The sequence below is a fragment of the Heterocephalus glaber genome, unplaced genomic scaffold (assembly GCF_053883595.1).
Source record: "Heterocephalus glaber isolate CG9 unplaced genomic scaffold, H.glaber_assembly_v1.0 deba00001762, whole genome shotgun sequence".
Lineage (NCBI taxonomy): Eukaryota > Metazoa > Chordata > Mammalia > Rodentia > Bathyergidae > Heterocephalus > Heterocephalus glaber.
This window is the reverse complement of record NW_028258459.1, coordinates 255,719-269,766: the sequence shown is the minus strand read 5'-3', so window position 1 is coordinate 269,766 and position 14,048 is coordinate 255,719. Positions and strand designations below refer to the sequence as shown.

At 43.4% G+C, this 14,048-nt stretch overlaps 1 protein-coding gene and 1 pseudogene across 3 annotated transcripts; one reads left to right on the top strand and one right to left on the bottom strand.

Moving 5' to 3' along the window:
* Positions 1–1,843: 1,843 nt before the first annotated feature.
* Positions 1,844–12,151, bottom strand: Vma21 (vacuolar ATPase assembly factor VMA21). Of its 3 annotated transcripts, none has more exons than XM_087202084.1 (4): positions 11,906–12,099; positions 8,363–8,472; positions 6,833–7,021; positions 1,844–6,727 (listed from the first exon to the last, which is right to left on the bottom strand). In XM_087202084.1, the coding sequence occupies exons 1-3, from the start codon at positions 11,956–11,958 to the stop codon at positions 6,879–6,881; spliced, it is 306 nt and encodes a 101-aa protein (XP_087058210.1). In that variant the 5' UTR covers positions 11,959–12,099; the 3' UTR covers positions 1,844–6,727; positions 6,833–6,878. The 3 variants fall into 3 exon arrangements, with proteins under 3 accessions (XP_087058210.1, XP_087058211.1, XP_087058209.1); XM_087202085.1 differs by having other exon boundaries at positions 1,844–3,212; XM_087202083.1 differs by having other exon boundaries at positions 1,844–7,021; positions 11,906–12,151.
* On the top strand, positions 5,372–6,313 carry LOC101707246 (B-cell linker protein pseudogene; annotated as a pseudogene).
* Positions 12,152–14,048: the final 1,897 nt, after the last annotated feature.

Here is a 14,048-nt window from a genome sequence, read left to right as displayed (position 1 = left end):
AGATAACAGGTGCGTGTCCAGCAGGCTGGAGTCGAGCCACAGGAGCGCCAAATGACATGCAGGTAAGTGGCCTGGCGTGGGCGTGGCATGGGCCTGGCGTGGCATCTGAACTTTCTCTGGGTGAGGCAGGAGCTATGAGAGGCTTCCAAGCAGAGGCACCACATGCTGATTACTGTTGAAAGGACCCACCTGCTGCTGGGCCGCAGTGTGACCACAGGTGTGAGGACGGCACCGGAGACTGGTGATGATGGGCTCCGAGCCAGGCACGCAACTGGTGTGGCCCCGGGAAGGGAGCGGGGTGCGCGGTGCGAATGCTGTTCTGCACGCTCATCCTGTCTTCTCGGAGGGCCCTCATGGAGGGGAGACAGCGGGGCGAGTGTGCAGTATGGAGATGTCCCGGGCGGGAGGAAAGGTATCCGTTACTATTTGCAGAACACACTGCCTAAGAAGCCATTTCTGGTTTTCTCCATTGCTTCTTTTCCTTTGGAAGCCAGACTGACCTAATGTCCTGTTGGGGTTTCCCTCTCTAGAGACCACAGCAGCCAGGCCCCAAAGGGGATGGCATCGCAGGACCAGCAGTGGCCGTTTCTACACACGCTTCGGTTGTTTCTAAGGTGGTGCTTTCGTGAGCTGCAATTTCCATTCACCTATGTAATTCATTAACTATGAAGTGAAGTCGCTACAGACCGTCAAAGAGGCAGCGAAGGTCTCCCGATTTTACACTGTGCCTTCATGAGCTCAAATATCGCACGGTTTCTCTTATACGAGAAACCCAAAGTATAAATAAACTGAAGAGCAAAATGAAAGGTAGATAAAAGGAAGCGGGGAGATCTTTTGCAAAATGGAAGGAGACCAAGAGGTGGAGGGAGGAGGGAGCAGAGGGGAGGGAAAAGGGATGAACAAAAGCATTAGATGTGTTAGGTACACATGCCGATTCCGCACTCGGAGTATCATCATGATGTACTTCCTGCAAACAGGTATTAGTGAACGTTAAAATTAAAAATATGAAGCTGTGCCTTTGGTGTGGCACTATAAGGAGTCTACCTTTGCCCAGTGAAGTATGTGCATTTCAGCCTTCCTATAAACACCTCCGCATCCAGCAATAAACACACACATTTAGAGGCACAACTCTGAATGTCCAGCAGCGGTTCTCCATCGGGCAGGCAGGGCCATTCCAAAGAGACTTTCAGGCCCTGCCCACAGATTCTGAGTCAGGTCTAGGTAAGGACCGGGAAAACTGTCGACTGAGACCCACCCTTGGGTCTGCAATGCCACCACCTGTGACCTGGACAGCTCATCTGTGTCTTTGAAATGAAGCTGTCCCCATGTTACGTGCAAGGGGATGGTATTTCTAAGAATTAGCTGGAGCCCTCGGAAGCGAACAAAGGAGTTGGAATGCCAAGTGTAGGTCAGAGGGCACAGGGCGACGGTCCTTAGAGGTGGCACTCTGGACATACCCAGGAATTCTCCCTCCTCATCAATGAGTCACCAGCATTTCTCAGCCTTCTTCCTTTAGTGGTACTGGAAGTCTATTTGCCCTCAGGTGAATTTTAAATAAACTATGGGGCAAGCTTTCTTTCCGCAACTGTCCCCCCGTTCTGACGGGTCCACACCATCTCAGCATCCTCACACCCAACCAGGCTGAGGTCTCTGGTCCATGTGCAGAGTCCCAGCCCTCATCTCTAATGGCTCTGTACAGTCTCCATGGCGCAGAGAGGGAAGTGACACATTTAAAAGCCAAGCTCTGGACATGGTCCCCTGTGCCACTGGCAAATAAATACAATTTTTTTTTAAAAAAGAGGTTAATACAACTTACTATTCATTGAATCAGGACACATCAAAGTGGTATTGGGGACACTTTTTTAATGACAACAGATGGTCGATTTATACAAATTACAGGCTAGAATAGAACCAGTACAAAATCTATGGAGACAAAGGTTAGAAAAGCATCACTTACAAAAGTAAAGGTGATTCCAGTGGTAAAGCACTCATGCCCCCCGCGGTGATAACCAAATAACACACAGCTGGAAGCACAGCATGGCACGGGGACATCCTCTCCCCAGTCAGGGCACCACTGGATGCTACAGCAGAGCTGGCGACGCTAGTGACCAGCGCTTCTAGGACTCTTAGCATGACATCAAGAGGCACCTCGGGACAGGCTCATCAGGCAAGACTCAAAAGGAGAATGTACAAACGCTCTTGGCAAACTGTAAGGTGCTTTGCAGATGCTGTTCGCTATTGCTATTATTCCTGCTCAGTGAGCCTTCACTGAACATGGGAAAGGAAGACCAGTCGGTATAACTGACCAAAGTGAATCAGTAGACATTTAAAAGTGAACGCAGGTATTTCTTTTCAAGTACACGCAGCAATAACACAGGTAAGGAAAGTGTGGCTGGGAGCACCATCAAGGAATTCTGCACTACTTTAAGGAGGACCTAAAGGATGAAGCTATACACTACTGTAATACCTATGGTTCGGTTCCCAAAGTCCCTGAAAAGTTTTTTAAGGAGATCCCCCTGCAAAGGGAAAAAGAAGTCTCGAGCTCCTAATGTGTACTCCAGCCCAGCTCTTGTAAAATGATCTTAATATGAGAAGAATCTGAATTCACAGTTGTACTACACCGGTGGGTGACACAGAGCACCCGACGGCAAAGAAACCTGCCACTGACCTAAACAAGTGACAAAGTTTGTGTCTTAAACCATTTATCAAATGGGCCTGAAAACAGTATACAACTTCACGGGGGAATAAATGAAACAACAGAAACTTGTCTGGAGACAAGAAAGACACACTGGATAGCATTTAAAACTGGGTTTCAATACTTTCAGGTATCTTCAGCTTTAGTCTTTCTCGGGGTACACCTTAAGTTTGTATTCATCTCCTTTTACTTTACATTTCAAATTGATACAAAATGGAAAATGAACATGAAGCAAGTCAATCAGTTGCTTCTTTGGGCAAAGCCGATGTGATTATTCTGATGAAAACATTCTAATTATTATGATGTACTTCTCTTAGATTCTTGTGAAACATGGGCGGATTTTTAATAGCAGGTTTAAAATTCTTCACTAACAGCTCAAAACCCAATTCTACTGTTGCATGTCAAATGGTATCCATTTGAAGAGCTAATGGCATCAGAGGCACTGTACAGATTCCAATTTCCAGTCCAGGAGAGAAAAAGCATTAAGTGGAGGGCCAATCAGGAGGTGAGGAAGGTGCTGTAACAGTCAATAAGGATAAATCAGTAGGTTGCACTGCCAGTTCAAGTCACATTTCTTAACCGAGGTCATTGTCACAAAACAGTTTTCGAACGACAACAAATATATTCGTATCTTAAAACATGTATAAGGGCACACCTACAGCTGTCCTTTCTATACACCTTGAAGTATATACATTGTGCAAGGAGAAACCAGTGAGATAGCTTGAAAAGTAAATCTATTTGTTAAATACCAAATGTTATTTAACATAACAGCAGCAAACTAGTGAGTTAATACTTAAAAACACAGGAAAAACTAACTGCTTCAAAAGCAAGCCTATTTTGTAATAACCCTAAATATCAACCCTACCATCTGATTTTCACTTTCAACGACTTGGTAGTTTTTCCAAGGGAAAAATACTACGTGTGTCTGCATGTATCCCTGGTTTCAACACGTGCAGAAAAATGCCCCTATCATTATCTACTCAGCAGATGTCTGAAAACAAAATCCAACCTTGGACATTATATTTTACACATAGCATTAAGATTCCAAAAGTACAAGGAAAATCTTGACATGATACAAAAAGAACTTACGTGGGATAATTTAAATACAACAGGTCATCTAATAAAGGAACCACCTAGAAATTTACCATATAGTACCCTAGATTCAAATGTCATTTTACTAAAATTGTAGTCTTTACAAAAAAACCCACTTTATATCTGGAATACATGTTTAATCACATAACCTGTAGACAGTGTTTAACTTCAAGAATTAAGAACAGTCCTATAATCATCACACAGATCTTTTTCTCAACAATTAACCATAAACATGTATTTGACTTTTATGCCTAATGATCTATTCCTTTAGTCCAATTCTCCAACATAAAAATAGGAACAGTGGACAAACAAATCTGTAATGGTGAACACTTAAGCAAAGGTCGTTGTATTAAGACTAATAATAGGACTAGTAACAGGAAATTTGAATTTATTTTAACAGACAAATGAAAACATAAAAATTGTACATACTCATAGGGTGTCATGTGATATTTCTATGTATACACTGCATAATGTTTGAATTAGGTTACATATATCTCTTTTCTCAAACATTTATTTCTTTATGGGAAAATACTAAAAATTTGAATTTTAAAAGAACAAGATAAAATGTGCTTTTTAAGAAAATGGCCAATAATCCCTGTTCTGAAATAAAAAGACAAAATAGCTGTCAGGTAAAGGTGGCAGGATTTGAACTGACACCAAACTTTTCATGTATATGGAAAAACTGCAAAACGTTTATTCCTGTTTGAATACACATTTTTCCAGTTTTTTTACAGAGAACATATATTATGGTTTTATAATAAAAGAAATTGGGGGAGAGTGTTTTCAGAATGTACACAAAAAACACCTAGTGGCTATAAAGAACACAGACTAAAGGTACTAAAGTAAAATGACAGGGCTTGGGAGGGTTTTTTCCCATCAAAAAGGACCTCATAGATGATCTAACTATACACCTATATATGTAGGATGTAACTTAGCTCTAATTAAAAAGACCAGGAGACCAAAAATCCCAAGAATATTTCTTGGATGATAAAGATGATCTGTTTCAGAATTGCTTATAATCTTAATATATGCCAAAAAATGAACACTTTTACTGCAAAGTTCTATCATGTACACTGTAACTTAAAAAAAGCAGTAGGAAAAAGTATGAAATGGAATTTCAGGAAACCTTGAAACTGAAGCCTAACTTCAACGTTGAATGAGGGAGCAAAGGACTTCATGAAAAGTTGGTCTGAAAAGCACAGAAGAGGCCATCAGCTCCTCTTTGCTCTCCTGATCCTGCAGTAAGCCAGTCTTGCTGTGATTTAGTCGTTTCCCCTTTAAATAATACAATGAGAGTTCACACACTTTATGCACAATTCACCAGTGACATTAAGATTAACTTCAGTGCCTGCTGTTTAAGCAACTTTTTATAGGAAATTAGAATCCCAAATGCAAGGACCTGTTATTTTCCTGACAGGGAAACTGTTCCAGCTTAAAATGAAGCTCAGATTTGCTTCACTATGTGTACCCTAATATATCCAGAGGAGCAAAACTGAAAAGCAACTAAAAGACAAACTGCTATGAAACATTTCCCAGAACAATGTGTAACTCATTTAACATATTCATTTGTAACCAATCTAACTTTTCCAAATTTTCATTTGCAAAGGAAAGACTCAGTTAAAATTGAGTATAAAAACCACTGTATCAGATGGGTCAAAATTTACACTGGTCAAATGTGACTCCTTAAGATTGATTTTAACGGTTCAAGACAACCGGTCAAGCCAGAGGCAGTCTCCACCCTCCAGCAAGACTCTCCCCAATAAGCCCAGCTGGCCCTCCCCAAAAACAAGACTCTCCTCCACTCTCCCAGCCCCAAGGGCTCTGCCCAAGCCTCAAGTCCCTCCCAAGCCCAGAGACCTTCACGATGAGGCTGATTATGTGGTCCCTGTGGATGATAATGATGAAAACTACATTCATCCCACAGAAAGCAGTTCACTTCCATCTCAAAAAGCTCCCATGGTGAATAGATCAACCAAGCCAAACAGCTCCTTGAAGTCGGCTTTTCCTCCAGGGACAGCTTCAGGTCGAAACAGTGGGGTCTGGGAATGCAAGTCACCTTCTTCACCTGCTGCATCATCCCCACTGCCGAGGGCGGGGAAAATAACAGCTACACCACTGAAGACAACTCCAGTTGCTTCTCAGCAGAATGCATCAAGTGTTCGTGAAGAAAGGCCTATACCTGCTGAACGCCACCGAGAGTCTAGTCACAGACAAGAAGCTGTGACATCACCAGTGTTTCCTCCTTCCCAGAAACAAATCCATCAAAAACCCATACCTCTGCCACGATTTCCAGAAGGAGGAAGCCCAACTGTGGATGGACCATCCCTGAGTTTTTCATCTAATTCTACCTTTTCAGAACAGGAAGCTGACCTTCACTGTAAGCCGTAGTATGCTGGTGCTTGTGATCGAGAGTCAGCTGAAGAGGCATTAAACAGATCAAACAAGGATGGACCATTCCTTATTCGAAAAAGCTCTGGCCATGATTCCACACAGCCATATACACGAGCTGTATTCTTTAATAAGTGAGTATATAATATTCCTGTGTGATTTATTGAAGCAACAAAACAATATGCTTTGGGCAGAAAGAAAAATGGTGAAGGGCATTTTGGAAGTGCTGCTGAAATCGTCAAGAATCATCAGCACAGTCCTTTAGTTCTTACTGACAGAATAATACAAAAGATTCCACAAGACTGAAATACGCAGCTAACATATCATAAAAGAAAAAGGATATTGCTATAATTGCTTCAGACATCTTTTCCAAGTCTCTTAAGAAAAGTTAACCAAACTTCTTATTTTGGGTTATGAATCATCACTAATAAAATACAAGATGGAGGCAACTATTAAGGCGGTTATCCATTCCTTTACAAATTGCCTGCATGAACTTTTTCTGTTGCCTGACCTGATGATCTGGGGAAGTGGAGTTCTTGTAACATTCTCCAACTAAATGTATTGAAAAGGAAAAAAAACAAAGATTGATTTTAACATGCTCTTTCAACTTTACTAAAATAAAATGTATTCATTATCAATGCCCACAGAAGCATTTACCGTATTTTAAGAAATCGATTTAATGCTATCAAAAGGTGATGTCGCGTTAATCTTGTTTTCCTTCACGCCACTGTCGTGAGCCTTCATTCCAAGCCACGTACACAAAAACAGCCAGCACCACATGAACAGCAACCACGGCTACAATAGCAGCATAAAAATAGCTGTCCCTAGTGGACATCCCAAGGGCACCTATCAGGAGAAAAAATAAGTTTTCATTTTATTCCAAAATTTACTGAAGTACAGGAAGCATAATTATCAACTGTATGTTTATTTAACTAGTCAAACAATTAAAAACAATATTTTTGAATGGTAGTGAATCCAATACATTAAAAGATTTGAGTATGCTCTATATACAAAAACATTATTTTAAATGAAACCATAATTACAACTTTGTCTAGGGACTTCACAAATGAGACTTCACTACCTCTTCCTTTCAGTATCTAAAAAAGTCCATTCCCCTACAATCTTTTCCCATGTCAATCAACCTCAGTTCTCAAGTGGATACTAAAGGAATTAGAAGCTGTTCCACAAAAAAAACCTGTAAACATTGTTAATGTCACCAAGGTAATCTTAGTGTTGCCTTACGAGAAACAGCGACAGTTAGATGACCCTATTAATACCAAGCATATCAGCTACAGCAGTATCATCCAAGGCAATCTGGATATTAAGATGCCGTAAGATCCAATTGCGTACCACCCTTAGTTCAACAGAAGAAATCAGCAATCACGGTGTAAACATTTAGGCAACCCAGGTACAGCGGACCCTCGAGTTACAGCCAGCCTGACATGAACAACTTGGGTTATGACCGGGATTTTAGTTTTGACTTACAAACTAAGTCTTGAGGTGTGACCTGAATGCCAGCCGCCTGTGCTTCCAGATGGTCTCAGATACAGATTTGCCCTTAAAGAGTTTGGGAAGGAACATTACAGCATCCTTCCTGTGTTGGGTGGAGAAATCCTGGGTCAGGATTTCCAGAAATACAGGACACTGAGATCTGCCTGTGTACAGGAGAGAGACTCTGAAGGCTGTGTAGAGGAGCCTGAGCCTTCAATTGACCAACTTGAGTTACAAGCAGCCCTCGGGAACAAATTGAGTTCTTAAGTCAAGGGTCCACTGTAAATGTACTAACTGGGACAGCTGTTATCTCCGCTGATGACAGAAAAGAATTCAATAGTAATTTTGCAGGCTTAACTACCAAAACGTGAACGAAGCTTAATGGAAATACTATTAAAGATACAGGGTTTGGGAATGGGAGAAGGCAGATGCATTGTGTATAGGTGCCAATTCCCTATAATGAATGTACTCATTACGAACTGCAAACATGGACTTAGAAAAAGAATAAATAAAAATAAAATAATATATTAAAAAATCTGGAAACAAAATGACAAGCTGCAGTAATTACAAATGATGAAATATTTACTGTCATGGTTCATGCACAATGTCATTTTTTGAAAGACAGAAGCTTACAGGTAACAAAAGCACAATATCAAATTAATAAGGGAAAAACTTGTTTTATGGGCCAAGGATTACCTTCAAATATATAAGATTTGGTTGTGAAATATAAGCCGATAGGCACTGTTATCATTAATGCTGTGAAGAATAGTAGTGTCTTCAGGGTCGACGCCAGTGAACTTTCATTTCTAGAAAAAAACAGAAGGAAACAGTGGTCCGCAGTGTCGTATACAAATATTTATCCCGGCCCCAAAGCTATACACATCTACAGAAGAGACGCTAGCAAAACCTCCTCTTCCGTGGGAGTCGTGACCCGAGGGCACAGCTGGACCTGGAATGTGCGACCCCACTTTCACGAGCCTATCATTTCATACCCAGTGTGATCCATTCCCATGAGGGTATCCGTCCAACATGAGGCTCCAGGCCAGCGCAATCTGACCCCGAGTCCCAGGAGGAAAAATCAAGTTCCTCTGCGACACCGGAAACGCCTCCGCTTCAGCGGCAGAACCCACACTGCTCACAATGAAATCAGCTCGCAATTGCAACAGACAGCGGCATAGTGAGTTTGCGAGGGAGGGGCCGTCCTTCAATTCCCTCCCTCCCATGGATCTGAGGGTCTATTTAAACAGAAATTAGAATGACGTAGAGAGAAATTTCCATGTACACCCATCTGTGCCGTGTTAAAATGGAGTAAACCGTTACAATATAATTTCCCTTTCGGCCAATTACCACCACCCAAAACCTGTGCCACAGGGACCGCCCCCTCTGCCACCAGCTATGCCACTGTGCAGAATCCTGAAGCTAAACCACCGCAAGGCATTCTGCGACAAACAACGCAGGGAACAGAGGGCAGGAGCAGTGAAATTAAGAGATGGCATGATCTATTCACGGAAAAGCCCTGCAGCTGCCTCCACCCATCCCCAGGCCTGGCCACAAAGGTTAAGAGGTGCCTGTCCCTAGCCAGATGTGGTAATGCACTTTTCATCACAGCCCACTAAAAGGCTGAGGCAGGAAGATTCGAGGCCAGCCTGCACAAAAATAGAAAGAAGCCTATTCCTAACACAGAGAAACAAGGTTTTTGCTTGTTTTTAAGTGAGCTAAAAGTTCAGAAAAAGTTCAGTCCCAACATGTTGTAAATGTCAAACACACACAAAATTCATTGTGGGGTGCACTCAATGGTACAGCACTTCTGTATTGTGAAGCCCTGAATTTGATCCTAGCACTGAAATTAAAAACTTGCACACACACACACAAATGTTGGGTGAAAGACGTGATATTATAACCCCATGTCTGTTTGACTACATGCCCCACAAATGTGTGAGAATGCTGTCCAAAAAGTTCTATCTCCTTTCGATACATCAATGGATCTTCTTTTAACCAATTTCATTCTGGTTCCCTTGTATCTAATATACGTAAGCCCCCTTAAACTGTTTCCTGTAGTCAGGAATTTATTGGATAATCTTCCTAAGGAATAGGAATGCCTGTAGTATCAGGTCTATAAAAAGTACAGTTACTATTTCTCCCATTCCTTTGTGAGTCGTTTTTGTGATTACTAAAGCAGTTTTGAGAATAAGTTGATAAAAGAACCGAGTTCCAGAGAAAGCGGTTATTTGCTTTTGTTCTTTATCATTCTTGGGTATCTATTTTCTGGTCTGCCTTTTTAAAAAGTTTATCATTGAAAAAAATAATTTAACAATAACAGTGTTTTAAACTAAAGAGAACCGCTTACTTCCCACCATCCAAACATAACCTTTTCTTTTCTACATCTTAATTTCTCTAGCTATAGCCTACCTTAACTTTGTAACATATCCTCAGTTCCTTCTCACTACTCTATCCTAAACTTCAAAAACTGGATTACTTTTCTGGGTTATGACCTCAACTAATTTAAGACTAAGTATAATCATACATAGCTTACTGAGAGGGTTAATGTTCTGAGAAATGCACTGTTAAATGATGTGGTCATTGTGCAAACATTATAGAGTATACTCACTCAAGCTAAGATGGCTAATGTTACGGGACCACCACCATATACGTGGCCTGTCACTGATCAAAACATCCAGTGTGGCACATGACCGTGCGGACTCAATGTTAAGTGTACAAACTTTTGAAAACTACTTAACTTCCCCCAATGTTTACAGCACATTTTCTCCCCGACTTCAAGCCATAGCCCACTGCAACCATCAGTTCTGCTGGCACAAACCAGCCCGGGCAGACTCTGCAGTTTATTACAAATCAAAGCAAATGATGTCGTTTGATTTCTCTTTTATTTCTGACTGAGGGCCACTGAGACTGGTTAGAAATGAGGAAAAGGAAAGCCGGAATCAAAGTTGTCTGAGCACAGGAAAAACTTCAGGGTGAACTTCTATCAGGCCACCACTCTTAATGCCACCTAGTTTTCCCACTTCACATAAATTTCTGCAGCACACATTGAACAGGTAAAAAGAGTCTACCATGTTCCTTTCTGTGGCAAGAAAGGCTTATGGCAGAATTCTTTCTGCTGCAAGACTTCATTTGTGAGCTGGCAGGTTGGAGCACAATGATTACAAGTTCTGGGCCAGTCTGGGTAACTTAGTAAGAAACTCTCTCAAAATTAAAAAAAAAAAATCATTGAAGGCTGAGGATGTAGCTCAGTACAAAGGCCCTGGGTTCAAGCTCCAATACTGAAAAAAAAAGTGTTTTCACTGCCAATTCCATTAGGAAATACTAGTAAGTTTCAAAGGGCTATCCTGTATTCTAAATGTGCTTAATAAAAACATCTGCTAGTATCGTCGTAAGTGAACCCGCACTGATGAGGGAAGTAAAAAGATCACAGGGCTCCGCTGACTACAGGCTTCGGAGTCAGTGGGCTTGGTCAAATGTCAGCTTCGACTTTCAGTAACTGGGCAGTCTCACTGTGTGATCTTGGGTAAGTTGCTTATCCCGAGTTAATTTCACCCTTTCAAAATTAGGAGAGTAAGCATTTAGAGGAACTCAGAATTATGAAATTAGATCATGTATGTAAAGTGCCCGGCCCAGTATACCTCAATAAATGGTAGCTATTCCTTCCCCACCCATCTCTTTGCCCACGGAGATAGGGCTGAAACACCTGCTTTTTCATCAGATTGCTTCTGCTCAGCCACTAGTCCCCCTGCCCAATCCTACTGCCTGGTTTTCCTCAAGAGAAACAGGGGACGACCAGCTTCTGCCTCCTTCCATTGTTTCATTCACACAGCAAACACTTATTAAACCCAGCGATGCAGGTCTCAGTAGGGGACTTGGGGAAGAAGGAGGCCAGGTTCCTGTCCTCAGAGACCACATCCTGCAGTAGGAGAGAGATTGCAAATAGTAAAAGCACAATACTGATGGCAGCAAGAGGAAGTGCTAGGGCAGAAGCCTGAGCTGAAGGCCCGCTGAGGTTACCTATCCCCCATGACCCTGGATCTCCTGCTCCCAAGTGAGCGAACGGTTGGGTCCGGAAGCACCGACCCGCCAGGTTCCAAGCTGCCTCCTCTCCCCCGGCCTCGCAGCCAGATCCTGAGGGTCCAGGCCCCTCGTCCACCACGTTCTTGGCGGGCCTGCCCTCAAGCCCCGCTCCGGGCCAGGGCTAGCCGGCCAAGCGGACCGGGCCCAGCTCAGGGCTACCTGAACTCGGGTAGCTGCAGCGCGTTCAGCGCCGCTTTATCAAGCCGCTCCATGGCGTCGCCCGTGCTGGCAGCAAGCACAGGGCGGCGGCGGGTCGGGCTCAGCGACTCCTCCGAGCAGAACAGACTCAGGCGGACCCTGCGGAAGGGCACCGGCTCCCGCCGGCCGGCCGAAGCACGCAGGCGCGGCGCGGCGCGGTGACGGAGGCTGAGGCGTGCGCAGGCGCAGCGTGAGTACTCACGTGACGTGTCCGCGGGGGCTGCGTGGCGTGCGCCCGGCCGGGCGTGGCTTGTGCTCGCGGAGTCGTCCCGGCGAGTAGCCCAGCCACTCCACGTTGAGGCGGGCCTTTCCGCGCAGCATAGTCCTGGGCTGGAGGCGGCGCGGCACCGCCCCCTGAGCTGCAATTAGCACCTCTGGTGGCCCCCGTCGCGGAGCTTCGGGAGCTGACCAGTGTAGAAAGCTGCGAGAAAGGATGACCGGGCAGGCGGCTACGGTGCTAGGCAACCGAGCAGTTTCTGACAACACAAAAAAGCAGTGCACGTTATTCCACCAGCCATGGTGCAAGCGCCTGCTTAATGACTGGAAGTCCAGCAGTGGGAAGCGGGAGGAGTTAGTTTACCACTCACCCGAGCCATATAACTAGAGATCTGCCCGTTGAAAGAGTCCTTGTTGAGAGTGACTGGTCCAGGCCAGTAGCTAGTGACCTTAATTTCCACTTAAAGTTAAAAGCACATTACGCAGCTGCTCAAAAAGCCACCAATGAGACAAAAGGGACTCAAATGGTAAGGACAGATGGGCCTCCAGCACGCGCAACCCGAGAGGTATAAAGGAGAAGAGGGTGTGAGGCCAGGGTCATGCTTGACAAAATTAGGTTGCCACTGGCTGCTAATACGAGCACAGGCCTTACATGGTCAGCTCCTGGAAGGGACCGCTGACCGCACAGCTATTTTCTGCACCACAGGAGTACAAAGATCACATCTGATACCGTGACTAAACCAGCAACTTAGCGTGGTGGAGTCGGTAGGGTTCTGAACAGCAGCAAGCCCGGGTTTTAGTTTAAACTTAATAATCCTTCTCCGGGCCTCATTGAAATCCTTAGGTGGAAAAGAATCGCCCCTAGAGTAAGAACCTGGGTCTGAATCTAGCTTGGGGTTGGCAAACTGGGCAGCCAATTGATACATATACCCTACCACCATTTTTTCTACAACCCTTGAGCTAAAAATTGGCTTTCCATTTTTCAGTGGTTAAAAAAAATCAAAAGAATAATTTCTCACAACGCATGAAAGTCATGAAATGCAAATTACAGTGCTTATAAATAAAATAAGCTTGTCTTGGAACTGAGCCATGCTCATTCATTCATTCGTATTGTTACAACTGTAGTGTTGAGTAGTTGTGACAGATCATATGTTCTAGAAAGCCTGAAATAGTTGCTATCTGGCCCTTTATAGGAAAAGTTTGCAAACCCCTGTTCTAGCTAATCACCCCACAATTAGGTCCTTAAACTCCTAGGGATCCACAAATATTAACGGCGGTTCTGAGAACAATTACCAATATATTTTAAAACCTAATAAATGTATTTATTTGCTACAGAACATCAAAAACTACTTAAAATATCACCTTTCTTTGACTTGGAGCACTAATTATATCACATTGATGAGTTAATCTTAGTTAATTCAAGAGAAAATGTACAAATTATTACTAAACCATAATAAGCCATAGTATACTGAGTAGATCTTTTAAAATATGGAACAAACTAAAGAGGAAGGATTATGTATTCCCAATGCGTAGAATAGGGCCTGGGGTATAGTAGACACTGAATAAACATTTGTTAAATGAATTAACATTGTCCTCAAGGGCTCTTGATAGTGACAACAGTGGGAACCACTGCTGGGGGCTGTCATAAAAAAGCATCAGAAACTATGTGGCTTAACCAACAGCAGTGAATCATCTCTCAGTTTGGACGTCAAATGTCTGAGACTAAGGTGTTGGCCAGGTGAGTTCCTTCTGAGGGCTTGCAGGGAAGGCCCTGTTCCATGCCTCTGTCCCTTAGCTTCTAGTGGTTAGCTGGCACTCTTTGGCATTCCTACATCTGTGTCTGTGCCCAAATTTCTCCTTGTCATAAGGACATTTGTCGTCCTCCGTT

What these genes read in the sequence shown, in the direction of transcription:
- Vma21 (XM_087202083.1), bottom strand. Translation starts at nt 11,958, where the DNA reads ATGGAGCGGCTTGATAAAGCGGCGCTGAACGCGCTGCAGCTACCCGAG. An exon ending in CTGCAGCTACCCGAGTTCAG is followed by an intron (nt 8,473 to 11,905) that starts GTAGCCCTGAGC and finishes GTTTTTTTCTAG; the next exon opens with AAATGAAAGTTCACTGGCGT. An exon ending in CAAATCTTATATATTTGAAG is followed by an intron (nt 7,022 to 8,362) that starts GTAATCCTTGGC and finishes TTCTCCTGATAG; the next exon opens with GTGCCCTTGGGATGTCCACT.